At 37.3% G+C, this 27935-nt stretch overlaps 6 protein-coding genes and 1 non-coding gene across 12 annotated transcripts; 5 read left to right on the top strand and 2 right to left on the bottom strand.

The window, feature by feature from the left end:
• The first annotated feature begins 1449 nt into the window (after positions 1-1449).
• Positions 1450-4937, top strand: LOC122291006. Its single transcript, XM_043098659.1, has 3 exons — positions 1450-2122; positions 3034-3250; positions 3892-4937. Exons 1-3 carry the CDS (start codon positions 1901-1903, stop codon positions 4350-4352), a joined length of 900 nt encoding a protein of 299 aa, XP_042954593.1. The 5' UTR covers positions 1450-1900; the 3' UTR covers positions 4353-4937.
• Positions 4938-8651: 3714 nt separating this feature from the next.
• LOC122291002 (glucan endo-1,3-beta-glucosidase-like) lies at positions 8652-10925 on the top strand. The gene is made up of 4 exons (XM_043098658.1): positions 8652-9147; positions 9272-9859; positions 10099-10372; positions 10700-10925. The coding sequence occupies exons 1-4, from the start codon at positions 8701-8703 to the stop codon at positions 10726-10728; spliced, it is 1338 nt and encodes a 445-aa protein (XP_042954592.1). The 5' UTR covers positions 8652-8700; the 3' UTR covers positions 10729-10925.
• A 3347-nt stretch (positions 10926-14272) lies between these two features.
• Positions 14273-15570, top strand: LOC122290998. Its single transcript, XM_043098656.1, has one exon. The coding sequence runs from the start codon at positions 14436-14438 to the stop codon at positions 15102-15104; it is 669 nt and encodes a 222-aa protein (XP_042954590.1). The 5' UTR covers positions 14273-14435; the 3' UTR covers positions 15105-15570.
• Positions 15571-17718: 2148 nt separating this feature from the next.
• Positions 17719-17791, bottom strand: TRNAK-CUU. The gene has a single exon. It is a non-coding gene; the product is annotated as a tRNA-Lys (tRNA).
• A 71-nt stretch (positions 17792-17862) lies between these two features.
• LOC122290979 (dolichyl-phosphate beta-glucosyltransferase-like) lies at positions 17863-21524 on the top strand. 4 transcript variants are annotated; one of them, XR_006236571.1, is made up of 11 exons: positions 17880-18017; positions 18150-18198; positions 19017-19123; positions 19206-19251; positions 19849-19983; positions 20120-20209; positions 20277-20477; positions 20586-20669; positions 20809-20873; positions 21030-21328; positions 21494-21524. XR_006236571.1 is itself a non-coding variant. In XM_043098647.1 (10 exons), the coding sequence occupies exons 1-10, from the start codon at positions 17905-17907 to the stop codon at positions 21214-21216; spliced, it is 1008 nt and encodes a 335-aa protein (XP_042954581.1). In that variant the 5' UTR covers positions 17863-17904; the 3' UTR covers positions 21217-21518. The 4 variants fall into 4 exon arrangements, 3 of the variants coding, with proteins under 3 accessions (XP_042954581.1, XP_042954579.1, XP_042954572.1); XM_043098647.1 differs by having other exon boundaries at positions 17863-18017; positions 20346-20477; positions 21030-21518; XM_043098645.1 differs by having other exon boundaries at positions 17863-18017; positions 20283-20477; positions 21030-21518.
• A 348-nt stretch (positions 21525-21872) lies between these two features.
• On the top strand, positions 21873-23889 carry LOC122290993 (epsin-2-like). Its single transcript, XM_043098650.1, has 4 exons — positions 21873-22615; positions 22760-22882; positions 22988-23149; positions 23245-23889. The coding sequence occupies exons 1-4, from the start codon at positions 22509-22511 to the stop codon at positions 23687-23689; spliced, it is 837 nt and encodes a 278-aa protein (XP_042954584.1). The 5' UTR covers positions 21873-22508; the 3' UTR covers positions 23690-23889.
• A 113-nt stretch (positions 23890-24002) lies between these two features.
• LOC122290965 (actin-97-like) lies at positions 24003-27197 on the bottom strand. 3 transcript variants are annotated; one of them, XM_043098632.1, is made up of 5 exons: positions 26955-27197; positions 25926-25998; positions 25399-25792; positions 24382-24995; positions 24003-24268 (listed from the first exon to the last, which is right to left on the bottom strand). In XM_043098632.1, the coding sequence occupies exons 2-5, from the start codon at positions 25983-25985 to the stop codon at positions 24203-24205; spliced, it is 1134 nt and encodes a 377-aa protein (XP_042954566.1). In that variant the 5' UTR covers positions 25986-25998; positions 26955-27197; the 3' UTR covers positions 24003-24202. The 3 variants fall into 3 exon arrangements, with proteins under 3 accessions (XP_042954566.1, XP_042954560.1, XP_042954562.1); XM_043098626.1 differs by having other exon boundaries at positions 25926-26014; positions 26955-27196; XM_043098628.1 differs by having other exon boundaries at positions 25926-25995; positions 26955-27195.
• Between the last annotated feature and the right edge of the window lie 738 nt (positions 27198-27935).

The raw sequence follows: 27935 nt of genomic DNA, 5'->3' as shown, positions 1-27935 counted from the left end.
ATTTTTATTTTGTGATTTGAAAAAATTAAATTATTTATTTAATTTTACATGAGAATTTGAAAAAATTGTAATGATTAGATTAGATGAGATAAGAATAATTGTAAAAACAAACTATGCTTAAAATAAATCACTGAAAGAAATGTAAATAATATTTATTTATTTTTTTCTAATATTCCGACTTCTATTCATTGTTTTCCTCCAACGATTTTCCTCATTACCCTCAGGCTCGGTTTAGTTACCGAATTTTCATCTCATCTAAACTATACAATAATTTTTTCTATCTAAATACAATAAATTTTATATCTAAATTTTAAAAACATCCATTTAAAAAATGGTAATGATAAGTGAAAATTGATAGTAAATAGTACATGAACAGTGTAAAATTGACATAAACAGTGCACAATTTAACTCTCTATAAAATGGTGGGACTTACACTTTTTTTAAATATAAAAAATTAAAAACTATCTCATTTTATTATATTATCCAAATATATATTTTTTTTATAAATTATTTTGTCTCATATTAATTTAAAATTTTTATTACTATTTAAAATATTTTATATTATCTAAATTGTATATCCAAAGGAGGCTTTATAATAGTTTGCTTCCTTTATTTTCCCTTTTTGTTTCGTTTGTTAGGCTAACAACTTTTCGTCTTCTTTTTGGGGGTATTTTCTTATTTTTAATTTAGAGATTTTAAAACTAACCAGCGAGGGGAGAAAAAGGTGAAACGCTTATTTACACCATTGCTTAAAATCATTATGGTATATTTTTAAAAATTCAATAATTAGTTTCAAAGTAAATACTTAAGTTCTAGGACATAAATATTTATTATTGTAGTAATTAAATATATAAAATTTTTATATACATTTATTTTTACTTATTTATTATGCAGTTCACTCATTTGATTGATCGCATCATTTTTTTAAATATAAAATAACTATTTTGACTAATTATAATAATAAAATATATAAAAATAATTATATATAACAAAATATATATTTATATGGTTGAGTAAGGAAGCAAAAGCGCTTTTGTTTTAAGTTTGTGGCAACAATTTCCTAAACCCGGAAAAAAATGTTCCCAAGCAAAGCAATCGGGAGAGAGAGAGAGAGAGAGAGAGAGAGTTACAAGAGATAAGGGAGTATTTCAGTTTCGGAAAACAAAAAATCCAGAAAGCATATTTTAGGTAAAAAACGAATATCCATCTATTTGCCGTCCATGTTCAATATCCGTCCTCTTTATCTACAATAAATATAAGGTATTTTTAGAATATGACGTAAAATAGGAATGACAAATAATGCATAATGCAATAAATTTTCCTTATCCATTTCGTCTAAATTTTCGGATAAGCCACAGTCCAGTCCGGAGGCACTTTACGTGGTCCATGCCAGAAGACACAAACAGAGGGTAGTTCCGACATTTTGTTCGCTTCCCCCTTTCATTATATGAATTCCAATTCCAGTTGTTTTCTTTCGCCTTCCATTTTCCATCCTCTTTGGGTTTCTGCACAGGACGCAGCAGCGGCCACGGAGAGACGTGTTTTCTCTTATCCCCTCCTATCGCACTAATTCTCCCTTTTTCGATCAATATTGGAAAACGGAAACGAATATAGATTCAACGCCACAATACATATAAAGCGAAAACGTTTCTGTTCTGATTACATACAAAGTATACGATTCCTATTGGTCTCTATTTCTGTATGTTTTTTTCCTGAATTATAGAGCTTCTTCAACCTAGGGTTTCGTGAAATTATTTGTTGTACCGCATCTTCTAGCGTTGGTGATGATGGCAGTCATCACGTATAGCGAGGGGGAGGAGGAGTCGTTACAATTGTGATCGGGCGGTAGTAAAGGAGGGCGGCTGGGCTCAATCGAAACGACTCCGTGGCCGGTGCTGGCATGGACTGTCGGGTGTGCGTGGCAACCGTGGATTGGTTGATGATGGCCGGTGGTGGAGGTGTGGGCCAGATCGGAGGAGCTTTCAGCCACGATAGCGAGCACGATTTGGCTCTCATGGTTAGCGATTTCTTGGAGAATGGGAGTGGTGGGGCAGAATCTCGGTGTAGCAGTGACAGCGATTCCGCTTTACCCGATCTCTCCCACCTCGCCGAGAAGATTCCGGTAATCTTCTGAATAAAATTTCATTTGCCCAACATGTTAAAGTTACCCAAGTTTTGTTATTTTTTTTTTACATGGGACTTTCATTGATACGTGAAAGGATAGTCGAAATCCCGAGTAATTAATTATAGGAAATTCTGCTCATATTGAGTTTTCAGAATTGGCTAAACATGCATTTATGACGCAAGGCTTTGATAATTGATAGTTTCTTTGAACTTAGGGGTCCTTCCTCCGAACTAGGACATTTTGTTAATTCAGTGATGGGAAGGCGATTGCTATTATGATTACTTAATTAAGATTTAAAAAAGAAATAGAAAGAAAAAGGCATCCCACAATGTTGTTTGTCGGAGTCAGTCAATATTTATTGCGATTATATTTCTAGCTATCATCATTCAGTTTTTAACATTTTGATCCTTCATGTTTTTCTTGGTTCTTGCTAAGTGCAAGGAATTTCTTTTTGATGAAATGCTCCTTTACGGCTGTTTTCATCTGTTTTGAAACATTTTTTTTTCCTTTCCCATTGTGAAAGGAAATGATTGATTTATATCTAACTACAGTTGAGTTGTAATTTGGGGACGTGCTTTTAATATGTATGGATCCTTAAGCTGGCTGTTGTTTTGTTAGTTCCGATCGGACTCTCGGGCATTCTTTTAATTTTACAAGTATAAGTCGTTTGTTTATTGCGACATATTGATAGTTCATACCTGCTCATATCTGTGGTTCTTTTCTATTAAGGACCAGGTGTAGTACGTACTGTTTTTCACTTATGATTTTCTCGTAAATAGGTCCACTCCATTATGTTTTAAATATATAACTCAACCTACTTCTGTTCGATTTTTCTCTTTTGAAAAGAATTAGCAACTGTTACCAGTCTGAAAGTGCTAGTATTTTGCTGATTATCTGTCATGCGACAGTTTTGTAAAATCTCAGTGGCTCAGTATGAGAGCGACTTGCTATCGGTGGTTAATTCTCTTATATTATCCATTAATGAGACCGACCTTCATTTCATCAAGTCGGGTGCATGCAATGCCAGCTGCATCAGGTTTTCCCTGGTTAAGCTTCTGAGACGTTCTGGCTACGATGCTGCTGTATGTGCAACTAAATGGCAGGGTAGTGGCAAGGTCCCCGGAGGTATGCTTTATTGAACTTTTAAACCACTAATCTTGCCTCTGCACAATAAGATTCTCTTAATCAAAAGAAAATATATTTAAAAGATCTAGAGGGAAAGGAAAGGAATCTTTGTTTTAATTGCATATGATCGAAATTTTACCTTATGGAGTTTGTACAACCATATTTCTGTCACGCCACCCACATGCATGCAAGTTGGAGTTTGAATCTATTTTCTGAAATAAAAAATTGCATCCATTGGTAGATCACAGCTTTTGCTATGCAATGCATACTTTTTTTTTTTTTGGTTGGTAATATTAGATACATTCTTAGGACGTGGAAGTGCGTACACTCTCTTTAAAAAAAGTGTGATTTATTATTTAAAAATTAAAATTTTCTTATGAGTACGAGAGATTTGTACATCCTAATTGTAAATATCATTTCCTTTTTTTCTTTCTTTATTGAATCATTTTTAATTTGCTATGTCTCGTAAATTAAAGCGGGGTCATATGCTTGTACAGTTAGTGCCCTCTTAATATGGATGGTCTAGAAGGTTTCCTTGGTACAGACTGTCTTTCAGTGGCATATAATCATGTGAGTACTTGTGTCAATGATAAGTAGCATTGACCATCTTTGATGTTTTCTCTGTGTTAATAATATGGCAGGGGATCATGAATACGTTGATGTGGTCAACTACAACAGCAGTGGAACCTCTGAGCGTTTGATCATTGATATTGATTTCCGAAGTCACTTTGAGATAGCTAGAGCTGTTGAATCATATGATAGAATATTGAATTCTCTTCCAGTCATTTATGTGGGCTCCTTGACCAGGTTGGAACAGTTTCTTCAAATTATGGTTGAAGCTGCCAGATCTTCTCTCAAGCAGAACTCAATGCCGCTTCCTCCATGGAGATCCCTCGCATATCTGCTGGCTAAGTGGCAGTCGCCCTACCAGAGACGGGATGAACAGAATAATGGCAGGACTAATTTTCTCGACCATAAGCAGTGCAGTGAACATTTGAAGAGGCTGCAGTCTTTGCTTCAATCTGAAATGGAAGTGAAGCCCATAAAGATTGATAATAACCGGAGGCGGAAGGCGGAACAGCGGCGGAGGCACCATCTTTAGGACTGCTTGAGATGTAGAGTCTGGCCTTGGATATGAGAGTTCCTTTCAAGAGGAAAATTTTATGACGGCTTTCTATTTACATTTCTTTCTCCCCTAATACTAAATAAGTGCCTGCGACCTGGACGAAGGGCGGGTTTCAGTCATTAAATTATAGCAGCAATAAGCCATACGCTGGCGGAGATATTCCCCTTTTTTTTTTTTTTTTTCCCCTCCGGTTATGGTGCAAGTCCAAGGTTATAGGAGTTTTGGAAGCGGTGCTGGTTCTCTCTATTAAGATCAGCAACAGCCGACAGCCGATTAATTGGGTGGTATGTGGCTTGAACAGGGTGCATGCTGCTCTTGTATTTGCCTTATTTTTTTTATTTTTATTTACAAAAAATAATAATAATTCAATGTATTCCTTGCCTCTTATTTTTTGTGGGCCTAGGGAATTTTGTTTACCATATATTGTTCCCTTTTGTTCTGTATCTTTTCTCCTCAGAATCTTTTGTACTTATATTTCTTTCCCAATGTTCAAATAATTGCGTAAATGATACATTTTTCATAATTGAATAATATAGTAGCTTCTGGTGCTTAATTATATTACTTTCTACAGTTGACTCGGTTTTTTATTTGGATTTGGTCACATTTCTTTTTCTGTCGTCTTTACGTAGTCTTTCATTAAATGGTCACATTACCGCATGTGGATCTGCGTCACTCCAGTATTTGACAATATTCATTAAAAAAGAATTCGTAATTTGAAAAAATTGATTTAATATGTTGATATATAGTTGTGAAATTGGGTGTTTATATTCTTTTGAGAATGCCGTACATGAGACTGGAATTTACTTTATAGGAGTGGGTCTAAAAGGCTCTGCCTTGAAGAGACTAGGTTTCCTGAAGCTCCTGTGATTGAAGGTTTGGTTCTAATATATGCTGCCATAAATTGGTCCTTAAAAGAAAACGCAAAGTTTGTTACAGAAAAACCAGACCGAGGAACATACTGATCTTAATTTGAGGCTCCGATTGAACCGCGTAATTGATTGATGATTTCCGCCCGTCGGCATCTATGTCAACCTCCCTCGGCCTGTAATATGGTCGGACAAATTACAGTGATCCATTTGTTCGATTTGGACAAACGAAAAAAGCCTCCATATATCAGCAATCTTCAAAATATTAAAGACGAAACCAAATAAGTAATATATATATAAATTTTATGTACTGTAATGTTTACCAACTCTACGTACTGCACCTCCACATTATATATGAAAAACTGTTTGCAAATGATTATTAAGATGGTGGTGGGATATTATAGGGGTGTTACAGGCACACAGCTGGTGGCTCTGGAGTCATTATTAGGTAAAAGATTTTTTTTTAAAATTATTTTTTAATATTTTTAAATATTTTTAAAAAATATAAAAAATTTATAATAATCATTAAAAAAAAGAAAAAAAAAATAAGGCCAGCGGTGGCCAAAGCATTACGTGATGATCAACATGAAAAGCATGCACGGTAACCTGCTGGGTCAGATACAGCCAGAGCATAGCTAGCTAGCTAGCTAGCCAGCTGAACATGACAAGTGCAAGTACGCCTGTGCACCTCTTCCACGCCTCTGATGATTTCCTCGGCTTTCTTAGGATTAATAATATATACTTGACAATGCATGGCTTGCTGCTTTCCTCTTCTGTACCAATCCTCCACTCGTCCCACTTGTTTACAAGAACATGGGTAGATAATGCGCTGCAGTGGCTGCCCCCCCATATCTTCTGCATGGATTTCGCTAATCCCCGCCATGTGATGAAAGGATTAATATCTGAAATCCCGGTACGAGTTCTTGTGGCTATTGGAACTTGTTTCATATATAATATATTGTTGATACCTTTTTGCATGCTCGACCACTGAATCTGCATTAATTACAAAACAATATTATATCGTGCTTCAGTACTTCATATCATGATTCGATCTGCATGGAGAGGAATTTTAGCATCTCTAAACCTGGATCTCGAAATTTAAATAGCATCTCTAAACCTGGATCTTTTTTGAACGCTTTGATCACTTTTCGGCTGCAATTTCTCCGTCAACATATTTCTGCTTCTTATTTTTCTTGCTTTTATGGCATTCCTTTCCAATGTCTCTTTCCCTTTTTTTTGAAATCAATGTCTCTTTCCCCTTTAGTTTGCTTCAATAATGACTGAGAATTCGTATGCTCGCTATTATCGGATTCTGTATCTGAATCTGATACCAGTAGATGTTTATTGTATACAGAACGTGCCGTATCTCCGCAACATTTTAGTACTTGAATATATATGAGGAATTTGAGAGAGAGAGAGAGAGAGAGAGGACTCCGACCAAGGGGGATGACCAGATATAATCCCGAGAGAAGTAGATCAGCACGAAGATGGTGTATTAATTCTCACGAAACTTTTTTTCTTGATGAAGTTATTTGCAACGAGTTTTTCTTCGTTCTTATGCGTATGTAGTTGCGAAAATTGAAATTCCAACATTCAGCTTGAAAACCATGCACGTAAACAAAAAGGCTCGTGGAGTTTGAATTTAGAAATCTGGATATAAAACAAATTTGCACAGCTTTTTAGCTCTGTCGTCCTCGGTAAACGCATCTTTTGCATTTCAGCCACGTGGGGATTTTGTTGCAGTGACTGTTCGGAACCTTCGTACTTATCGTTCTCTGGGAAGTTTATATATTGGTGCAGTAACCTTAACGTTGACACTGTATATGTTGAGACATCTGCAGATCATACCAGTTAAAACTCTGCGTTCCGGATGAGCTCATGCCAAAAAAGAACTCAAATTCCGGCCCATACTAGTTGCAAAGATAGCTCTGTAAGTGTCGTATATTAATGTCTTTACAAATCTGCCAGTTGCTGCGTACACTGCAACTCAATTTGGGGAATATGAGAAATTATTTATATAAGTCTAGGGCGTAAAAATCTTGTGCAAAGGCTTTTGAAAAAAAAAATTCATGAAAACTTCTAAAAAAAACTAACTTTTCAACGATGGTTCTTTTTTAAAAAAAAATAAAAATAAAAAAAGGGTTTCTACAGAACTTTCACGTCTTAGATATGTAACTAAACATTACTCTTGAAATACAAGTATCACCTATAATGAGTCTCAATACACATACGCTTCAATTTCCTGATTGATCTACAGAGATAAGAGGAAATGAATGGAAAACTGTTTGTTTGAAAATACTGCGCGCGTCCAGAGCCACTCTGAATGAGCTGAGAGTTTAAGCAGTATTTTCAACTCATCCCGCCCGACTTTCACCCCAAGTGTGAGACCATTTTGACTCTTAGGACAGGTTTGAGGAGTGAGATGAAATTAAAATTTTGTAAATAGTAATAAAATATAGTTTGTAAATAGTAATAAGATAGTTTGAATTGAATATTTTTAAAATTTTAAAAAATAAGAAAGAAAAAGTTGAATAATAAATATTATAAAGTTAAGATATTGTAATAATATGGTTTATAATAGTATTTTTGTTTAAAGATTTGAAAAAGTTAGAATTATTATTATTTTTTAATTTAAAAGTTTGAAAAAGTTGTAATGATTAGTTTGAAAATTTTATATTTAAATCATATTTAAGAATAAAAAGAGATGAGATAAAATAAAATTAGATTAAAATTTTGTGTCTCATTTGACATCTCAAACTTACCCTTAGTGTGATGACGTAGAGGATCAAACGGATGTTAAAAACACAACTATTTCAATGATGCAAGTTGGACGCATCCCAAAATCTCATTCACCGTTACATGTGCAAGCCTGGGCTTGATAGCCTTTGACTAACAAGAAACATAGTCCAAACGAACCAACTAATTCTGTTTTTTTTTTAAAAAAAAAAAAATTAAAAAAATAAAAAAATAAAAAAAGAGAAAAAACTCAGTTTAACAGAGCCCAAACTCAATAACCCATGCATATATGCCTCTTGACATATCACCTATGGACCTGGCAGACTCTCTAAATGTGGCACCTGCAGGCTGCCATCCGTAAATTTAGAAAGTACCGGCTGCTTGATGCGCTAAAACACCGAGCGATCACTCCTGTCTTATCCGTGTACCGTGTACGTGATCCGCGCATAAACTTCAACTTCCTCAAAAAAAGAGTAATTATTAGGTTCATACACCAGAATACTTGGTGCTAAACGCAAGCCTTAATTAAGCATACGACTCTTGTTAGCTGGAGCCCGACTTGGAATCGCTATCCAAGGATTCCAAGCGCCCTGTACGCTAACGCAATCGTTATCACTCTCGATCTCCTTTCTAATTTCCTGGCCACACTACATATAAATATACAACGCAAATCTTTTCCGTGCTGCACTTGTTTTATCTCCAAGGCTCCCCGCCCGTAAAGCATGGCCATCTTTCACCCCATGCTCCCCCTCCTCCTGCTCCTCCACCTCTCCACCACCGCATACTCCATCGGCATAAATTATGGAACTCTAGGAAACAACCTTCCTCCACCAGCCCAAGTGGCCAACTTCCTCAAGACCCAGACCATCATTGACCGCATCAAAATCTTCGACGCTAACCCCGACATCCTCAGGGCCTTTGCCAACACTGGCATCTCTGTCACCGTGACTGTTGGCAACGGGGAGATCCCCGCCCTCGCCAACCTTGCCAACGCCCGCCAGTGGGTGGCGACCCACATCGCCCCGTTCCACCCGAGGACAAGGATTAATTATATAGCCGTTGGCAATGAAATCATGGCCACCGCAGACAAGAACCTCATCAGCCACCTCGTCCCGACAATGAGGACTCTCCACCAGGCCCTTGTTCTTGCCGGAATCAAGACAATTAAGGTTTGAAAGGCTTGTTTGATCATAAGTTTATAGAAACTGATCACTACGTATATATATGTTTTGTGCGACTTTTGAGCGATCAAAGCTCTAATATCAAAATATTGTCTTCTCCATTTGATACCAGGTCACATCTCCTCACTCTCTTGGAGTACTTTCAATCTCCGAGCCGCCGAGTGCTGGCAGGTTCAGGCGAGGCTACGACCGGCTCGTATTTGCGCCCATGCTCAAGTTTCTACGTGAAACCGGGGCACCTTTCATGGTCAACCCCTACCCCTACTTCGCCTACTCCCCGAAGATGGCGAACTACGCCCTCTTCAAGCGAAACCCTGGTATCCACGACAAGAACACCGGCATTACCTACACCAACATGTTCGACGGCATGATGGACGCCATCCACTCAGCCACGAAGGCCCTCGGTTTCGGGGACGTGAACTTGGTAGTGGGAGAAACAGGTTGGCCCACCAATTGCGATGGCTACGAGGCTTGTAGCTCGACGCATGCAGCGTTGTTTAACGGGCACTTAGTCAGGCATGTCAGCTCAAGCAGGGGTACACCGTTGATGCCCAACCGAAGGTTTGAGACCTATTTGTTCTCCTTGTTCGACGAAAACCTTAAGCCCGGACCGACCGCTGAGAGGAACTGGGGGTTGTTCAGGCCAGATTTCAGTCCCATTTATGACATTGGGATTATGCGCAACCGGCCGCAGCCGCAGGTATGATAATTCACTACTTGTTTTGTCTCGTAAAGGAAGGAAAGAAAAGAAAAAGAATAACTTTTTGAATTTCTTGAGGAAATGAAGTTGGCTTCCTTTTTAATTCTTTCAGACTTTTCTAGCGTTCCCGAGCTTTTACCACAGCTGAACAGATCTCGTTGTTTTGGTGCTGTAAAATTGTATATTAATGTCGTTTCATTTACGATCGATCTTAATTATGTCCTGTAACATGCATGCAGCCTCCTCGTCGTAATAGACGAGCACCCGCAGGCATTAGGAGGTGGTGCGTGCCCAAAAGAGATGCAAGCAATTCAGCGTTACAGTCAAACATAGACTACGTATGCAGCTCAGGTGTGGATTGCAGGCCCATACAAGCTGGGGGAGCCTGCTTCCAACCCAACGATGTTAGGTCCCACGCATCCTTCGTCATGAATGCTTTATATCAGAAGTCTGGTCGCCATCCTTACAACTGTGATTTCTCCCACACTGCAGTCCTCACCTCCATTGACCCAAGTAAGCCTGCTTATATGCTTGTTCATCTTTTCTTTTCTTTTTTCCTTTCTAATTAAAAGAAATCGGGTATAGTAAATTATCAATCATCTTTCAAGAATTCAAAACAAATTACATTAATACATTATTTTTCTAATTCTTTAATCTCAATCGATCATGACACGTACGGCCTATTGATGTAATATACATTTGAATTGATTTCACAAGTCTAATATTATTACTCCTTAAATTAATAATCATAATTTAAAATATGTCAGATTATAAGTATGCATGACTGAAAAAGTTACAAGCAAAACTTTAATATATATTATTTTTGTTGATATTGTTCAGGCCATGGCACATGTAAATACGTTGCATAAGAATTGAAAAGGATCGGGATGCGGGTCACGTAAGGCTGACTGGGAGCTCGTCTCTAGCTAACCATATATGTATACTTGGAGAAACTAATGACATTCAATTATTTATTTATTTATTTCTTCTATTGTTGGATTTTTAGCTGTAACGTACATTGCACTGTCCACGAAAGATAATAACCATGACATGAGAGGCTTCTATATATATATATATAGTTTCTGTTGCCCAGACTTGTGATACTAAATCCGGTTATCATATATTATAGATAATATGACTGAATATTGCTAATTTAATTTGTATTAAAAACTAATTGGGTGAGACTAGTCCAATACAGTACATGCATTATATAATTAGTTAAGAGCAATGCTACATGATGATCCACTGAGGATGTAACACGAGATCAGTCCCGACAACAACAACAAAGTTTTTTTTTGTTTATGTTTTTCATTCATCTTTTTATATTCTTAAATATTTTTTTAAAAAAATTCACAACATCATTAAAAAACATTTTTTAATTACTTATAAGTAAAAAAACAAAAAATTATTGAAACCCAAATGTCGATCAATGAGTCTATATAGCATTTTTGATTAATTAATAGAAGAAGATCGACCTAGCAAAAAAATCCCATATATACTAGTATAAATTATACTTCACCGCGGGAATAATAATTCCTTGCACGAATGTTCCAGTACTCCTGAAATGGGAAGTTTCAAACATGCATTCTTATAAATATTGGTGATGGCTACATGACTTGCTCATCTCATGAAGAAGATTAACTTAGAAGTTAGAAATAAAGTAACTCATGATTTCGCGACAAGTACTATATATAGCGATCATGATAAATCATGCAAACCAAATTAACGTGCCCATCAAACTTAATTGCCTCGCCCATCTACATTAATTAGTACTCTTATCATAAAGTTTGTTAAATTGTTGTCGTTTTGCATGCACCTAGCTAGCTCTACTTTATTTTCCCCCATTTTTTTTTTTTTTTAAATCAAAATGTCATGGCTTATAGCTAGCTAGCTATAGATTGATGCAGACCACGTCCAGATTTAATGGTACTGAAAGCCAAGTTAATATTATATATCTTCAACGTCTAACAAGTCTCATATGCTCCTCTTGCGCCATGTACTTGTTATCATGGCCGAATTAAGCTAGAAATCTAATTGCTAATATATATGTAACAAAAAAACACATGATGTTGTCTAATTAAGTACATATTTGAATGCATAAAAAAAAAAGTGAAATGTAATTGCTAATTGAACTGGTCTTTTTATATTAAACAAAATCCATCAATTATAACATCCCTATTAATTTTTTTAACAATTTCCTTTCCAATATAGACTACTAAATAATCTCTAAAAAAGTCATCTTTCATTTTGTAACTTGATGATTTTTAACCTATCAATAACTGACACATAAAAAAAATAAATTTTTAATAAATACGTTCAGCATTTTCCAATTAGAAACTATAGGCGAATCTGATAGAACTAAGGCACATCAAACTTGTAATGTTAATGTGTGATTTCGCTTTATCGAATTTGGGGCAAGACGTACGTACAACTGACAATTAAATTTGGGAGCCACCCATCATTTTATACTTTCGAAATTTAGGGGGAACCTGGCCCGCGCATACAATATTCATTATATTCGTCCTTCTTATTATAATGCAATTGCAGATACACAAATCATAATTAATGCGCTGCCACAATATTTTGTGACCGGTACAAACTGTGCTCTTGTTCATCACCAAATTCACACCATTATTAGCTGTTTATTTCTGCAAGAATACCACCTTTTTCTTTTTCTTTTTCTTTTTTCTCGATCGTTTTAGATATAATTGATGATGACTATTGGCAGCTTTGGTGTCAATTAATTAGATTAATTCAGACATACGCTTACTACTCATGCATGCTGCATAATGATAGCTAGGCTTCTCAATGAACCCAAGCAAACGTCGCGCTGGATCCCGTAATATTAGCCAATTAATTACCTCTCATCAATTGCCTGCGATAACCGACAAACTTATAAATATAAGATTTAGGTCTGAACAATCTCACAGTTTTTGAAAGCATTATTAATGGTAAAACTTAAAAGAAAAGTAAAGAAAACTCTTGATCATCAAGTGCATATATACGGTCGCTTTCACCTGTAAAAGTCACACTATATATATATAATTGGAATCTGAGAATTCACTTTGCGACTATATATATATTATATGTTGATCTCTTTTTTATTTTATCTCTAATTATTTGTTCAACATGTGCAACGAAATTCTCTCGACCTTTATCGCTTTATTCTAAAAGTAATGATAAATAAAAGCAAAATAAATATTTCAAGGACACAAAACCGGCTAGCCAGAAGTTTTTTGCTCGATAGGCCCATTCAAGTGGCCCCTCTTGCTAGAATGATTGCTTTTGGTTGGTCTTCTCAGGACCTCTGAAACTTCTTGCCCATGGAATGATTAAAGGCAATGGCGCCTTTGGAAGGAAACAACTGTGCTGAGGAGACTTTTGGGTTGTCTATCGAATGAGGTAAGCCAGCCTTATCTCTCCCCTCTGTTACACGAGAAAGAAGTACCAAAGGCAACAACTTCTTGTTGGACGTTCCTCTCTTTGTAGGTTACATTTATTATTTTTTATTTTTTAAACATCTTATTCTAAACACCTTCCACCAAACGGCCTGTAACGAGTACATGAATGAGGTCAATCCCAGCCATTCATTAAGACGGATCAAATTATATAAGCATGATATATGTACAGTCTAAATCCTATATTTTTTTTCTTCTTGGCATGCTTGGTTGCTTGACTTTGTAAGAACATATCTATATATGTTGCTATACGCAAATGGGTTCAATCTAGGTGACTGAAATATTGCACTGGTGTATGCCGTCCAATGCAAGGACTTTAAAAAATGGCCTTAATTATGATTGCGGGAAACAGGATACTTCTTGATTACATCAATTTCCTATATATGGGATACCATAATGTGGTCCCAAATCCTCACTTAGTGTGCATTATGCCATATTGAGAGGGCAATCATCATTTTCGAGTTCAAAATCATCTAACTGCACATGTAATGCTTATTTACTTTGTTCTGTATCAGCTTTGAATAGTTTCTACCATTGGCTTTGGAAATGATCAGTTGGGTGTAACCAAACAAAAGTGACAGTGAACATATTGCAAAATCTCTGCGATGTCCAATGATCAACTCTATGGATGGTTGTGATCAGGCAAAACTTTGTATCAATGGAACACCCGGCACATCCATGGTGACTGCGTGTTTTTGCATTTTTTTGATCAGGTGCAAGACAAGGGTGATACATAAACCGATTGACCGATGGAAGGAGAAGAATTTTTTTTTCGGAAGAAAAAGGGAGTGTACTCAAGAACACCAACTTAGCTACGCCCACTTTTAAAATAGGATGTCGCTAGCTCATAAGAACCATATACATTTTGACAACATGACAAGCTAGATAAACTTAATAAAAAAAGGAATAGAACAAGAAAATCAATATTATGTGAAGTGGTTGTCAATTACGTACCCCTCTATCTCTCTCTCTCTCTCTCTCTCTCTCTCTCTCTCTCTCTCACAAAAGAAGACAGAAAAAGAAAAACCCCTGCATTTGTATTCCATCAAAAGCTTTAGATTGGTTTGTTCCGATACACAAACAAAACCCACCACCAAAACCCCCCCAACAGATAGACCATGGAACAAAAAGAAAAGAAGAACAAGAAGCAAAAGCACCAGCACCCAAATGACCAAACCACAAAGCCAAACTCAGATTTCTCTTTCAAGCCGAGCTCCGACGTAAAGGGTCTCCGGTTCGGCGGCCAGTTCATTGTGAAATCGTTCACGATCCGGCGGGCTAGGCCTCTTGAACTTCTACAGCTCCTTTCTTTTTCACCAACCCACCCCAAACCCAACAACAACAATAAACTCCCTTTTCCTTCAACCACTGCTTTCTTGCCCACAAACTTCACGATCTTGGCACACCATGCCTGGCACACCCTCACACTAGGTCTCGGCACCAAGAAATCCAAAGTACTTCTATTCGTCTTCGAATCGGAGATCATGAAGACGGCTACAGACCGTGTTTGGCCATCGGAGATACCGCTCGGACAAGTGAACAAGAGGCTTATCAGGGGCTTGACCGGGTGCGAGATGGCTAGGTTTAAGTTCAGAAAAGGTTGCATAACGTTTTATGTGTATGCGGTTCGGCAAGTGGGCTGCTTCGGGTTCTCATGCGCCGATGATCTAAGGACGATATTACAGTCTGTGGTTGCGCTTAAGGATTTTCTGGACCACACTGCCATGCTCGCCATGCCCAACCAAAGAAGCATCAGCTATGCGCCTCCTGTGGCCATGGCTCACTAGGCATTTTTTTTTTCAAAATTTTTCTAAATCCATCATCGCCGCCGTCATCATCTTCTTCTTCTTCTCCACGTCTTTATCATCAGCAACATCATCATCTGCGTCATATTATTCTAGCCTTTTTTTTTTTTTCCTAAAATCTGGTGACTTCTTTTGGAATTTTTCTTACTATGATTATGACGGGGAATTGGTTCATTTATTAGAGATCTTGTAATAGCTTGCACTTCTTATTTTTCTCTTTAAGATCAAAGAAACTGCATTTTAATATGAATAAATGCTACTTTGATCTATTCTAGCGAATTAACTAGAGTCTCTTGTATGTTAATATATCTGTTCATTTGCAGTGTGGCACATGTTACTGACCTGTTCTGAGTCTGAAGTGGAGGTAAGTGACAGATCCAGGCGTGGACTCTATTATTATATTCTTTTCTTGAATTACAGTCGTATAAATATATATAGTTATTTTTCTGACCCTTTCCTTAGAGAAAATCAATGATTATTTATTAGCATATTTTCTCTTAATTTCTGCTTGATAATCAAATATTCTATTTTTCAATAGTCTTCCATTTTTCTCTATGAAACAATAACACATAGCTATATATATCAAAACCCAAAAGCAACTTGAGTAACATATACTCAAAAACTTTTCAATATCCGGGATCTTGGTGCACTAGATTCGATCCGTCCAGTTGCCATAGACGTAAGTGTTAATCTATCATATTTGTATCAACAACATAACATCATGATAAACCCCTTGGCAATATTGAATTGCTTGATTAGTGTACTGTTTTATAAGCGTGAGAGATATGTTTACCATCTGATGACGAAGTTGACAGTAAAAACTGAACATTCCAATTGCATATGAATACATGAAAGAAATCTTTGCACTGCTGGTATCTCGCAATTTCAGGTCCATCCAAATCTCCTTCCCCCCGGCAGTAATGCTCTCTTGTAACTTGTGCTGAGATGTATAGCCCGTGAACTCAAACGTCGAAGCTCCACATGCATCCCGGTAATTGGTTTAGAACACGTGCATGCCCTGATGTTATTAATTTAATTGCTCATTATATAAAGCCAAGTTTCTCGAAAAGTTAAAAAAATACTTTCCGGTTAATATGTGAACTCAAATACCCTATGCTCTATAATGGATGATGCATGCCATGATGTGTGATGCATGGATGGATGCGATGATAATGATTATAATGGTCGTCAGAATTGTGAGGGAAAAGGCTGTTTGAAATGATGGAAAAAGCAGAAAATGGAATGAGGTGAAGGGCCAGCTTCTCCACCCCAGGAATTATGGTCTACAAAAGTGAGGGAAAAGTAAAACTGTTCTTTTTATTGTTCCCACCTCTGTCGTGGTCTTAATCATGCCACGAGATGGCCCCATTCCACCCACTTTTTTTTTTTTTCTTTTTTTCTCACAGGAATCTTGCTCATCTCTGCCATTCTGCGGTAGCTTGAATAAATCAGCTTTAAAGGAAGTCATGTACAGTTGCATTTACAGGAATAACATACTATACAACTCGGAATTAATATACATTCATGCATGCACGGCACAAAAAGGTTATATATATAATAAGAAGTTTCCATTGATTGTGGATTTTAATTCAATAGAATGCAGGGTTTTAGAGTTAAAGCCATCGATCATATATTTACTGATCTTTGATTTTTACAACGATTTGCGCGCGCACTTCCTCAACTCATCATGTATAGATCATTAGAAATCATATATATGGAATATGGTAAAGGGTGAGTGTTTATATTATAGGCTTTGAATGTTTTTCCAGACAAGATCAAGTACATTAATGGGTGGTGGTGGTGATGATAGTGAACACAGTATATATAGATCAATTCCTTGAACTTTTGATGGAGAGTTAAAATAAAAAAATGTTGGATCTTACAAAATTAATCAAGCCTTTTCTTGTATAATCTAAACTGTTGTAGTAGATATGTACGTAGGTGGAACTTGTATATATAGAGTTCAAAGGAAAATAATAAGAAATGACAGAATATCAAAATCGGAGAGATCGAGAAGTGAGTTATTGTGGTCATCTGGATAATTCTTTCTTTAGATTTGTCGGTCCTAATTAATTATGATCAGGTCAATTAACATGTAATGTTCTTTATTTCTTTTTTAATCTTTGGCAAGACCCTAGCTCTCATCTTATTATAAATTTATAATGTCATGCAATATATATAACTCCTTACGTAATTTTTTGAGTTATTATATTTATATTAAGGCTGTGTAGAACATCCTGTCCTTTAGATGATAAGATTTTAAAATTTATTTATTTTACTAAATATATTATACATATGTACTAGATTTGAGAATAATTTTTTTTTTTTTAATTTGTTTAGTCCAAAACAACCTGATAACTACTACGACGAAACGTACTGCACGTAGAATGATAATAATAATAACACCTAAAACCTACTGTTTCAAATTAAAGTAACACGTTAATTTTACACAAAGCAATCTCTGCTTTGCATCGCATCATCACAATGAAGACAGATCATACAGGAATTAATTATACGTTATAAACAGCTTTTCAATTACGACAAATCGAGAGACATGTTAACCAAAACTGAAATAATTGAGAATTTAATTCAAAAACGCCCACCGTGGGGCTCGAACCCACGACCACAAGGTTAAGAGCCTTGCGCTCTACCGACTGAGCTAGACGGGCCAATTTATTTGTGATTCAGGTTCAATATTATTTCTAGTGTTTACCCATGGCCTAAACATTACGTGGGAGGAGTACCAATACCTGCCCAATGCGCAGGCCGACTCTGCAAACGAATGGGGTTTCTATGGTCGTTGGTGGCGCTCTTCGTCGCCCCCATTCTGGTCGCTGTTTTTGGCTTACTTTCTGCTACCCTTTTTGAAGCTTATCGGAGAAGAATCAACAATACGTACGTCCCGATCCTCCACCAAAACCTCAGAAGTTTTCTCGCACTTTCGAAATCCATTCCTTTCCTGCTCAACCTTTTCTAAATCATGTTTTATTCATTTTCTTTTCATTTTGTTATATCATTTTTTGTTAGGCATGTAGAATCTCCCGCAGTCTTCGAGGTCCCCAATTCGTCAAAACAGGTAAATCTACATTGCAAGATGCTTACATATTTATGTGCGTGCATATGTTTTGATGTTTCGGCCCTATGTGAAATTCTCTAAATTTCCTTACCAGTTGTTTTGTGGTTTTTAATTCGTTCGTGTCTTGCATAAGTTCCAAAATTTATGGAAACAAAAATGTAGCAAATTTAATTGCGTGGTTTATGTCTACAATTGAATCTAGTCGAGCAAAAAGTTACTAGGGCAAACCTGGAATAGAAAGGTCGCTCGGTTCTATCAGAGTCTCTGACTCTCTATCACTGTTTACACGTGCTTGTTAACTCAAGCAGAGATTGTTCAGTATGTTATATTTCTATATTTTGCTAGTAAAATGGCCTAGATAACGCGCCCTATTTACAGAAGATTACAGTTTCTCATTTGGCCTTAGGTCTTTTTAAATGAGATACCATCACTGATTCACCTCAGAAAAAATAATAGCGATAAATTTCTAGCCAACTCTGCTTATGATAGGATCATGTTTCCGTCCTGACCTTATGAAAGTCTTGGGATCAATGATTTTAAGAACAAAATAGTATTGTGAGAAATGTATAGACTTCATAAGTTCTGCTAAGAATTATAAGATCCTCTGGGTCTTTTTATTTATATAATGTAGTTTTGAAGCATTACTTGGAAAGTTTATTTATAACGTTCTTTTAACTTATAAAAAAAAAAAAAAAAAGAACTTGGCAAGTTGATTCACTTTATGAGATCATTTTGGTAGCAATTTTTTTCTGGATAATTATAACTGACATCTGTAGTGGTTTTTGGTGATTCTGACTTTTCTGGATGGACTGTTTCAGGTTCCTTGCACCCATATTTCCGATCCATCAGAGAAGTATATATCTTTGATAATCCCTGCATACAATGAAGAGCTTAGGCTTCCTGGAGCTCTGGAGGAAACTATGAAGTAATTAATTAATTTCTGTTAATGGCCACTGCTAAGAGAGTTACATATTGTGTTATAGTCATTTTATATTTTTACTTTGTAGTTATCTTCAACAAAGAGCGGCAAAGGATGAGTCATTTTCTTATGAGGTATCGTTTTGATCATTTTGTTTGCTGGATCTTTTGAATTAGTTAGCATGGTCATGAGGGATGATCATATTGTCATTGCTACCTTGAGATGTATCTGGCGTTGTGTTGATTTTTTTTTTTTATTGTCAATGAAACTCAACTTGGTATGTTTTTATTTCTATCTCTTTAACGCAAGTATAACAAATAGTAATGAGGGTTCTACTGTACAAGCAGATGGTAGATTAAGTTCTTTTTGGAGCACAACAATATTTCTACAAAAAATGAGATGTTTGGCTTCATCATTAATGCATTGAAGTTACACTCGTCTTGTTCCTAGCTACTAGGTACTTCCTTCTGTTTGCTTGTGTTCTCGTTTTCATTAGAAGAGAATCCTTGTCCAGATCAGTAGTCCTGCTTCTTAATTTACACAACGTTTTGTTTTTTGTTTTTGTTTTTTTTTTTTTTTTGTAAAATGAGAGTAGAGGAAGAAATATTTCTTGTAGTTTCTCTGGCTGTTCGTTATTATTAGGAATAGAGTTTTGCTATCCTTCTAGAAAAGTATGTCAGATATATATTATCTATCATTCCTTAAATTTCGAATGGATGGGGCTTCAACAGGTGGTGATTATTGATGATGGAAGTGTTGATGGGACAAAAAGAGTAGCTCTTGACTTTGTAAGGAAATACACTATAGACAAAGTGAGGCTTATCCTTCTTGGTAGAAATCATGGCAAGGGAGAAGCAATTAGAAAAGTGAGTCCAACTCCAACCACTCACTTATGAAGTCACTTATGAAGATGTACTGATGTTTTAAGGGTTCCATCTCTTCTCCCTTGTGTGTGATGACAATTGATTGAAGCTCTGTCTCTGTGAAAGCATTGTAAAACAGGGAATGCTTCATTCACGTGGTGAACTGCTTCTAATGCTGGATGCGGATGGAGCAACCAAGGTTAATGACCTTGAAAAACTTGAAAATGAGGTTTGTATCATCCATAATTTTGTGCTGTCACTTTTTTGCAAGTATTCAAGCTATTTAAAAAACTCAGTTCAAGGTCTATGGAGATGTTGACCAAGCTTCTGCAAATTATCTGATGTTATGCGGCTATGCCTACCAGATCCATGCTTTTGCCAGAAAGGAGTGTCACGATGGAGATTTAGCAGCTAGCAATTCAAGTTTTAGGATATCTGATATCCCAATTGCCGCATTTGGTTCTCGTGCTCATCTTGAGGAGAAGGCTCTGGCTACAGTTTAGTGTTGCTAATACTGCTTGCTTCTTTACATGTTCTATGACTCTTCTCTTGCCAAGTTTGTTTTATAAATCACATCTTTGAACCATTTCACTTATGTGTCACAGAGGAAATGGTACCGGAACTTTTTGATGATGGGTTTCCATCTTGTGGTGCTCTTAACTGCTGGTCCTGGAATTCGTGACACACAGGTATATCTGCTTTATTTTATTTTTCCTTTTTGCATTTATCTGTCCTCCAGTTTCATACCAGTATAAAAGTCCAAGACTTCATTTATGCTGTTATTCAACGAAAGCTTTAATCTTTAATCTGACATGAACTGTATCACAGTGTGGTTTTAAGATGTTTACTAGGGCTGCTGCAAGGAAGCTTTTCAAAAACATCCGTTTGAAGAGGTAGTTGCATTCATATGCAATTTTGTTCTTGGAATTTTGCATTGAGATCATGCTCACTATAGCTTACTCATTTATAGAATAGAGGATGTATTAACTTCCATGTTATTTTTCGGATTTTTGTTGCAGGAATTGATTTTTAACATGGATTTGATGCAGGTGGTGTTTTGATGTCGAGTTAGTGTTTCTATGCAAGTGGTTTGGTATCCCAATGATTGAGATATCTGTGAACTGGTCAGAAATTCCTGGGTCCAAGGTGAATCCATTGAGCATACCAAATATGCTTTGGGAGCTTGCACTCATGTCTGTGGGGTATCGGACCCATATGTGGACAACTTCTACTTGAGCCTTCATCTTAGAGTTTCATCTTGAAAAAGTAATGTGGTCTTTCCAGAGGCTCTCGATCTTCCAGTACAATACCTGAGAAAGAAAAGTGTCAGACCTGATTAGGCCGTGGGGTATAGATCTTTTCTTTCAAGAACATTTGCCATGGGAATATTTTATGCAAACCATGATCTTCCCTTACGGTTTCAATTTGTGAAATTATTTGGTGGTTTCTCCCCCTTCTATTCTACCTTCATACATTTTCCTGACAAAATTCGGATTGTGATGTCGTTTTCCAGAAATAAGAGATTGAATTGAGCAGTACATTTACTCCCCGCCGCTAATGACATTGACTGCAATGTAGAGTACATGTTGGTAGGCAGCCCAAGCCTGTGGTCCTAACAGACGAACACCATTCGTTCTCTTTTGTAAATACAATGTCTTTGGAAGTTTGGTTTGGGAACAGTACTTTTAGCATGCAGAGCGGAAGTTATTCTTTTATTGTTGGAAAGTGGCTTGGCTCCGCAATGATATTGCGACTGGTGATTGGATATTTTTCGAAGGTAGTTATGGTCGAGTGACTCGAGTCTAGCAGCGCTATTTGCGGCCAAACAGACTGTAGGGGCTCATTTCTGAAGAATGATATATTCTTAACCCTGGAGCTGGAGAATATTATCCGCTGATCAGTGTTTGTCGGCAATGTACAAAACCAGAAGTCCAGAATGTTTTCCCATAACTCGTTTAACTTTAGATATTACCTCTCACCTAGGTGGTTGGTGCCACAACTACCAAGGTTGCCTTCCCAATCCCCGATGTGACCGTACAAAAGCTCGAGAAAATGTTGTGAACGTATAAAGTCGACCTAATTTAACCTATTCTTTTTAGACACAGATATGGGGTTGCACCATGCCGGTACCTTTATGGTCAGAATTGCAGTAATTCGATCAAAACTTGTGTTTTCGAACTCGGTGCTTTTACAAAGGTTTTTATTCGGAAAGTGGACAAACCAAACTTCACGTAGGAGTTCCCATGTCAATGGTCACTATCTTTTCCATCGTGTGATTACAATTCATGGCCAACAATTGTCATTTGTTGCAGTAAACAATACAATGGACTAATGGAGTGGTTGCACTTCTTACGTAGTTGATAAGGCTTCCAAAAGAACCTGACGTGAGCTTTTTTATCTTCATAATTCCCTTAACTCTGAAGCTTGTTGAATAGCCTATAAGAAACAAAAAACTAAAAAAGGAAAAGGAAAATGAAGAGAAACGGAAGCTTGATGAATTTTCCCACTGTACAAGGAACAACGGCAACATGAATAGTGATTTTTTTCATGAATTCAAGAGGCAAGCTTCCTTATTCCTTACAGAGAAGATAAAAACTGCCCGGTTGGCGCTTTCCTACGTTACACCTGCTGAACTGTAAGTTTCTTTTTGGTCTTTAAGTTGATCGTTTTTCGATAGATTACTCTACCTTTAAGCTGTTCTTCATATATTTATTTGTACGGGACTCTAGACTTGTTTTTGCGTTTTTGATATGGGTCCATGGGGGATGAAAACTAATAGAATGACCGAAGAAGCGACAATTGGAAATGCATGGCCACCGGACACACGTACCATGAGAGTAATATCCATGGCTGCCTTTGAAGTTGATGACTTTTGGAGAATTACGGAGATTCTTCACAAGAGGTCTCTCTAATTTATTATTTGTCACGGTTGATTGACCCTTGTGTTATTGTTTACCTGAACTATGGCGTTGTAAGATATTGTTGTTCTCTTTTGTTGCGAATTCAGGTTCTTGAAATTTGATAGAAAGAATTGGCGACTTTCTTATAATGCTCTAATTCTATTGGAATACCTTCTAACCCATGGACCTCTCAGTGTTGCCAAAGAGTTTCAACGCGATAAAGATGTTATTAAGGAGATGGCAAGTTTTCAATACGTGGACGAGAGAGGGTTGGCATACATAAATAAAATCTCTCTATTCCTTTACTATTTATGATCCAATACTTCGCCTCTTCCTTTCACTTTTCCCTCCTTTTAACATGCAGATTCAACTGGGGCTTGAGTGTAAAAAACTTATCTGAAAAGGTATTGAAGCTTATTGAAAGCGAAACATTGCACAAGGAAGAGAGGGCTAGAGCTTTCAAGCTAACGCATAGGATTGAACGGTTTGGGAGCTTCGGTCACCGGTCCTCTTCAGGAGATGCAACCTTGGAAGACTCGTCTTTTAAAACGTATGGGAGATGTAATTCTAACTATAATGATCATCAACGTCACGAAATTGGGTATCTGACCTCAAGCAAAAGTTTCTCAATCGAGGAAGGGACTAGAAGAGCAAAAGGTACTCTAAAATATATCAACTCGGTGCTGAGAAAGCGAGAAAATGATGCAGAGTCCCGGCCAGGTATTGGAGATGGATATACCATAGAAGATCATCCACTTTGTTGCAACGAAGATCAGACTATAGTACCTCTGCTGTCAGCAGATGAATGAGAGAGAACACGGATGAATGTCAGCCAGACGAAGAGAGAGCCCTCTCTTCTTACTTCTAATCAGCAGCTCTTTTAGGAGTCGTCTTTTTTATTCTTGGCGAGAACATATACACGTTAGAATAACGAAAATGTTGCCAAAATCCTCTTCAAGAAAAAAAGAAAGTCTTTCAATATTTGGGGAAAAAATGAATTTTCCGACATATTCCAGGTTCAAAATTAAAATTTCAAGCATAATTAATCGAAATTTTAAAGACAATTTTGAAAAAGCGTAAAACTTCAACAAGAGCAACCCAGATAGCGGTAATAATATGAAATGCAAGTGTCAAAAGCTTCTCAAAATATATATTAGTGAAATAAATGGACCAATATTTTAAACCAACTCCTCTGGCCTTCTCAAAAAGTCATCACTCCAACATAAGAAATTACGTCAAAGGATAACATAGCAAGAGTGAAAGTTCTTTCTGAGAAATGTAGCAGTAGCTTTGTTTCTTCAAAGGTACTATCCTCAAACATTTTAGAAGCATTTCCTATGCACAATTGATGGCCCGGACTCATCATACTCTGCCTTTGCGATCCACATCTACACTCAAGGGATGAGCAACATCCTCCCATCAGTAGTCAACAATATATATATACATGTATGTATGCATATACAACAACTAACCAGGTTAAAATACATATGTGAACGCATACCTGCTGGAAGGTGCTGAGCGATGCCAAAATGGATCCTCCAATCCAGACACTATACTTCCTCTCAGGCGGAGCCACAACCTTGATTTTCATACTGCTTGGGGCTAGTGCAGAGATTTCCTTGCTCATTCTATCAGCAATGCCAGGGAACATGGTTGAACCACCCGAGAGGACAATGTTGCCATACAGGTCCTTCCGGATATCAACATCACACTTCATGATGGAGTTATATGTGGTCTCGTGGATACCCGCTGCTTCCATCCCAATCATTGATGGTTGGAATAGAACCTCAGGGCATCGGAAACGCTCAGCACCAATAGTGATGACCTGCCCATCTGGCAACTCATAGCTCTTCTCAACTGAAGAGCTGCTCTTGGAAGTCTCTAGCTCCTGTTCATAATCAAGCGCAATATAAGCAAGCTTTTCCTTCATGTCCCTCACAATTTCGCGCTCTGCTGTGGTGGTGAAAGAATACCCACGCTCAGTGAGGATTTTCATCAAATTATCTGTGAGGTCTCGGCCTGCCAGGTCCAGACGAAGGATGGCATGGGGTAGGGCATACCCCTCATATATGGGGACCGTATGGCTGACACCATCACCAGAGTCTAGCACAATACCTGAAAGATAAAAGGCAAAATCCATCAAGAAAGAAGAAGAGAGAGGTGCGGCATAATACTTTCTGACTGCATTGCCATTTTAGAGGTAGAGACAGAGAAACTAATAGTTTTAGAACCAAAGAGCCAGAAGCCTTGGTAACACTACCTGGCCCCTAGCCTGGTGGAGACATGGCGAGACAGCATTGTCAAGATTCAGGTTTCACTAATACCGACTGTTACAATGACCAATGGAACAGTGGCAACCGTTTGCAACATTTTTCTTTTTAGATGCAATAAGGATAGCATAACACATGCAGTTTTGTTTTAAAAGACTCCACGTTAGTCTCAATGAGGTATTCCAATTAGATCCATTACTTTTTTTGATAAGTTAGATCCATTACTAAATGGTGATGAGACTGCATACCAGTTGTACGGCCACTTGCATACAAGGAAAGAACAGCTTGGATAGCTACATACATAGCAGGAGTGTTAAAGGTCTCAAACATTATTTGTGTCATCTTCTCACGATTGGCTTTCGGATTAAGAGGAGCCTCAGTTAGGAGAACTGGATGCTCTTCAGGGGCAACACGAAGCTCATTGTAGAAGGTGTGATGCCAAATCTTTTCCATGTCATCCCAGTTGCTCACAATACCATGCTCAATTGGGTACTTGAGGGTCAAAATGCCACGCTTGGATTGAGCTTCATCACCAACATAGGCATCTTTCTGGCCCATTCCAACCATCACACCAGTGTGACGAGGGCGACCTACAATGCTAGGGAACACAGCTCGTGGAGCATCATCTCCAGCAAATCCAGCCTAAGACATAATATCACAGTCAGTTCTCTAAGACACCGCAACAATTGAGAAGTAGCTCAACTAAGCAGTCAATAACAGGTATGTATAAAAAGAAATATGGCAAAATCCACAACACAGAGTACTCAATTAATACCTTAACCATTCCAGTCCCATTGTCGCACACGAGTGGCTGAATGTCCTCCGCATCTGCCATCTTCTACTACCTGCTGGACAAGCTACAATCTGTCAGGGAACAAAAAAAGCACAATAAGAAACCTATGATGGAATTTCCCTTCTTTACAACATAGAATGTTTTATATAGGTAAAAGAGACACCACTGACACGATGATTGAAGAACAAAAGTCCGCTCAGGTAATTTGATAGGAAAGAAAAGAACGTGGGGTGGGAAATAATTCTGCCAATTTGTCGTCATAGATTGGACATCATAGTATTAAACAAAGCAGGACACTGACAAACTATTGCAATTCTTTGAAGAATTTCCCCAACAGCTATCAAATAATGACGGAAAAATATCAAACTCGCAGATAAAGATATCAAGGCAATGATGATTTCCCCATAGTCATAACCCCACCTCCTCACAATCATCATTTTTTTCCGAAGCAACAAGAAAATGAATGAAGTGCTCTAAATTAAAGCCAAAAAATTATACCAACCACAAAAATATACTACAAGACAATAAAAAGAATTAAGTAGACAAAGATCTACCAAGGATACCACATTTTCCCCTCGTAACCAGGTACAATTTTCATTGTTTTAAGATAACTTCTACGGTTCTTCCCTCGTCACCTTTCTTGAGAGACTGAATTTTGTCGCTCCAAGAAATTCACAATTCCATTTTCCTTTCGTCCTTTTCATTAGTATGGATGTTACTGACTGTTTTTAATGCGATACTTTGGTTTTTGCATTTAACTTTGATTTTAACAGTTTAAGATTCAATGTGTTGGATCTAAACAAAGGCACGTAGGAAGTGATTGACATTGAGTGCATTGTTGTTGAGGAGGAAAATAATCCAATCGTAGGGAAGTTGATTAAATGAATTTAGAGAGAGCGGGATAGAAACGAATTCGAGCAACACAGTAAAATAAAAAAAATCCGAGAAAAGAAAGAGACAGATCAAAGAAATAACAAAAGGGGTCGATGAGAAAGAGATAGTGGAATGGACCTCTCGCGATGTGATAGAGAACAAGGGCGAGCGAGATAGAGAGAGCGACCACAATCAGCCTGTACGTATGAGAGAGAGAGAGAGAGAGACTGGGAGAACCGGTAACTCTTTCTGGGAGGGCAATTGGGAAACAGGCAATATAAGAGGCAAGTGATGAAATTTAGACCGTCAGATTTGTGGTGCGTACAGTCGGGATTTAAACTGGACTGGAGGAGGGAGGAAGGGAGAGAGAGAGCGCGCGCGTCCGTTGGGCTGGGCTGGCTGCATCGCTGGAACTGGAATGGTTATGTATATAAATCTATATTGGTACTGCATTTGTATGGCTGCTGCCTTCTCTTGATTCCGATTTTCTTGATTTTCACTTAATACTCCTATTTTCTCCATTTTTGTAAAGCCTTTTTTTTTTTTTTTATTACCAGATTTTTTTTTGTTATAATTATTATTTGCTTCAATTTCAGTTTTATAGTTGAAGTTAAACGAGAGAATTTATTTATAATTCTTATTTTTTACACATTCAATAAATTGCTGATATAGAAACTTTTCGTACCAACTATGTTAAAAAAAAAATATTAATGTTTTGATTCGTTTAAAATTATAGTAAGTCTCACTATAGCTCTCTCTCTCTTGTAACAACGGGCTCCATATCTAATTTTTGTGGTTTATCAAGATTTCTTTTGTTATCACTTATCTTGTCTATCAAAATTTCTTTTACTTTATTCAAAACTGAAAAACACAAATCTACAGCTTTTTGACAACTCATGAGAGACACGCGCGGCACAAACAAATTCACAGGTCGAAAATCATTCAGAGCAAAGTAATAGTTTTGTAAAAATCGCCGAACGTGGTTCTCACGCGCTGCCCACGTCTATGCGTGATCCTTACGCACCACTCCTTTCGGCAGCTCTTCTAGACACATGTGTCAAATCACTAGACAAAACCACCACTAGACTTTTTAGGTCTTATATTTAGGACTGAAAAGAG

Source organism: Carya illinoinensis, chromosome 1, assembly GCF_018687715.1.
Source record: "Carya illinoinensis cultivar Pawnee chromosome 1, C.illinoinensisPawnee_v1, whole genome shotgun sequence".
Taxonomy (NCBI): Eukaryota; Viridiplantae; Streptophyta; class Magnoliopsida; order Fagales; family Juglandaceae; genus Carya; species Carya illinoinensis.
This window is presented reverse-complemented; position numbering and strand designations above follow the sequence as displayed.

Coding starts and splice junctions, on each gene's coding strand:
- LOC122291006 (XM_043098659.1), top strand. CDS start 1,901: ATGGACTGTCGGGTGTGCGTGGCAACCGTGGATTGGTTGATGATGGCC. Junction 2,123..3,033: donor ACCTCGCCGAGAAGATTCCG/GTAATCTTCTGA, acceptor GTCATGCGACAG/TTTTGTAAAATCTCAGTGGC. Junction 3,251..3,891: donor TAGTGGCAAGGTCCCCGGAG/GTATGCTTTATT, acceptor ATAATATGGCAG/GGGATCATGAATACGTTGAT.
- LOC122290993 (XM_043098650.1), top strand. CDS start 22,509: ATGAATAGTGATTTTTTTCATGAATTCAAGAGGCAAGCTTCCTTATTC. Junction 22,616..22,759: donor TACGTTACACCTGCTGAACT/GTAAGTTTCTTT, acceptor GAAAACTAATAG/AATGACCGAAGAAGCGACAA. Junction 23,150..23,244: donor CAATACGTGGACGAGAGAGG/GTTGGCATACAT, acceptor TTTAACATGCAG/ATTCAACTGGGGCTTGAGTG.
- LOC122290965 (XM_043098632.1), bottom strand. CDS start 25,985: ATGGCAGATGCGGAGGACATTCAGCCACTCGTGTGCGACAATGGGACT. Junction 25,793..25,925: donor ATGGGACTGGAATGGTTAAG/GTATTAATTGAG, acceptor ATTATGTCTTAG/GCTGGATTTGCTGGAGATGA. Junction 24,269..24,381: donor CGCTCAGCACCTTCCAGCAG/GTATGCGTTCAC, acceptor CCTTGAGTGTAG/ATGTGGATCGCAAAGGCAGA.
- LOC122290979 (XM_043098638.1), top strand. CDS start 17,905: ATGGGGTTTCTATGGTCGTTGGTGGCGCTCTTCGTCGCCCCCATTCTG. Junction 19,984..20,119: donor AGGGAGAAGCAATTAGAAAA/GTGAGTCCAACT, acceptor ATTGTAAAACAG/GGAATGCTTCATTCACGTGG. Junction 20,874..21,029: donor AAAAACATCCGTTTGAAGAG/GTAGTTGCATTC, acceptor GATTTGATGCAG/GTGGTGTTTTGATGTCGAGT.
- LOC122291002 (XM_043098658.1), top strand. CDS start 8,701: ATGGCCATCTTTCACCCCATGCTCCCCCTCCTCCTGCTCCTCCACCTC. Junction 9,860..10,098: donor GCAACCGGCCGCAGCCGCAG/GTATGATAATTC, acceptor ACATGCATGCAG/CCTCCTCGTCGTAATAGACG. Junction 10,373..10,699: donor CCTCACCTCCATTGACCCAA/GTAAGCCTGCTT, acceptor GATATTGTTCAG/GCCATGGCACATGTAAATAC.
- LOC122290998 (XM_043098656.1), top strand. CDS start 14,436: ATGGAACAAAAAGAAAAGAAGAACAAGAAGCAAAAGCACCAGCACCCA.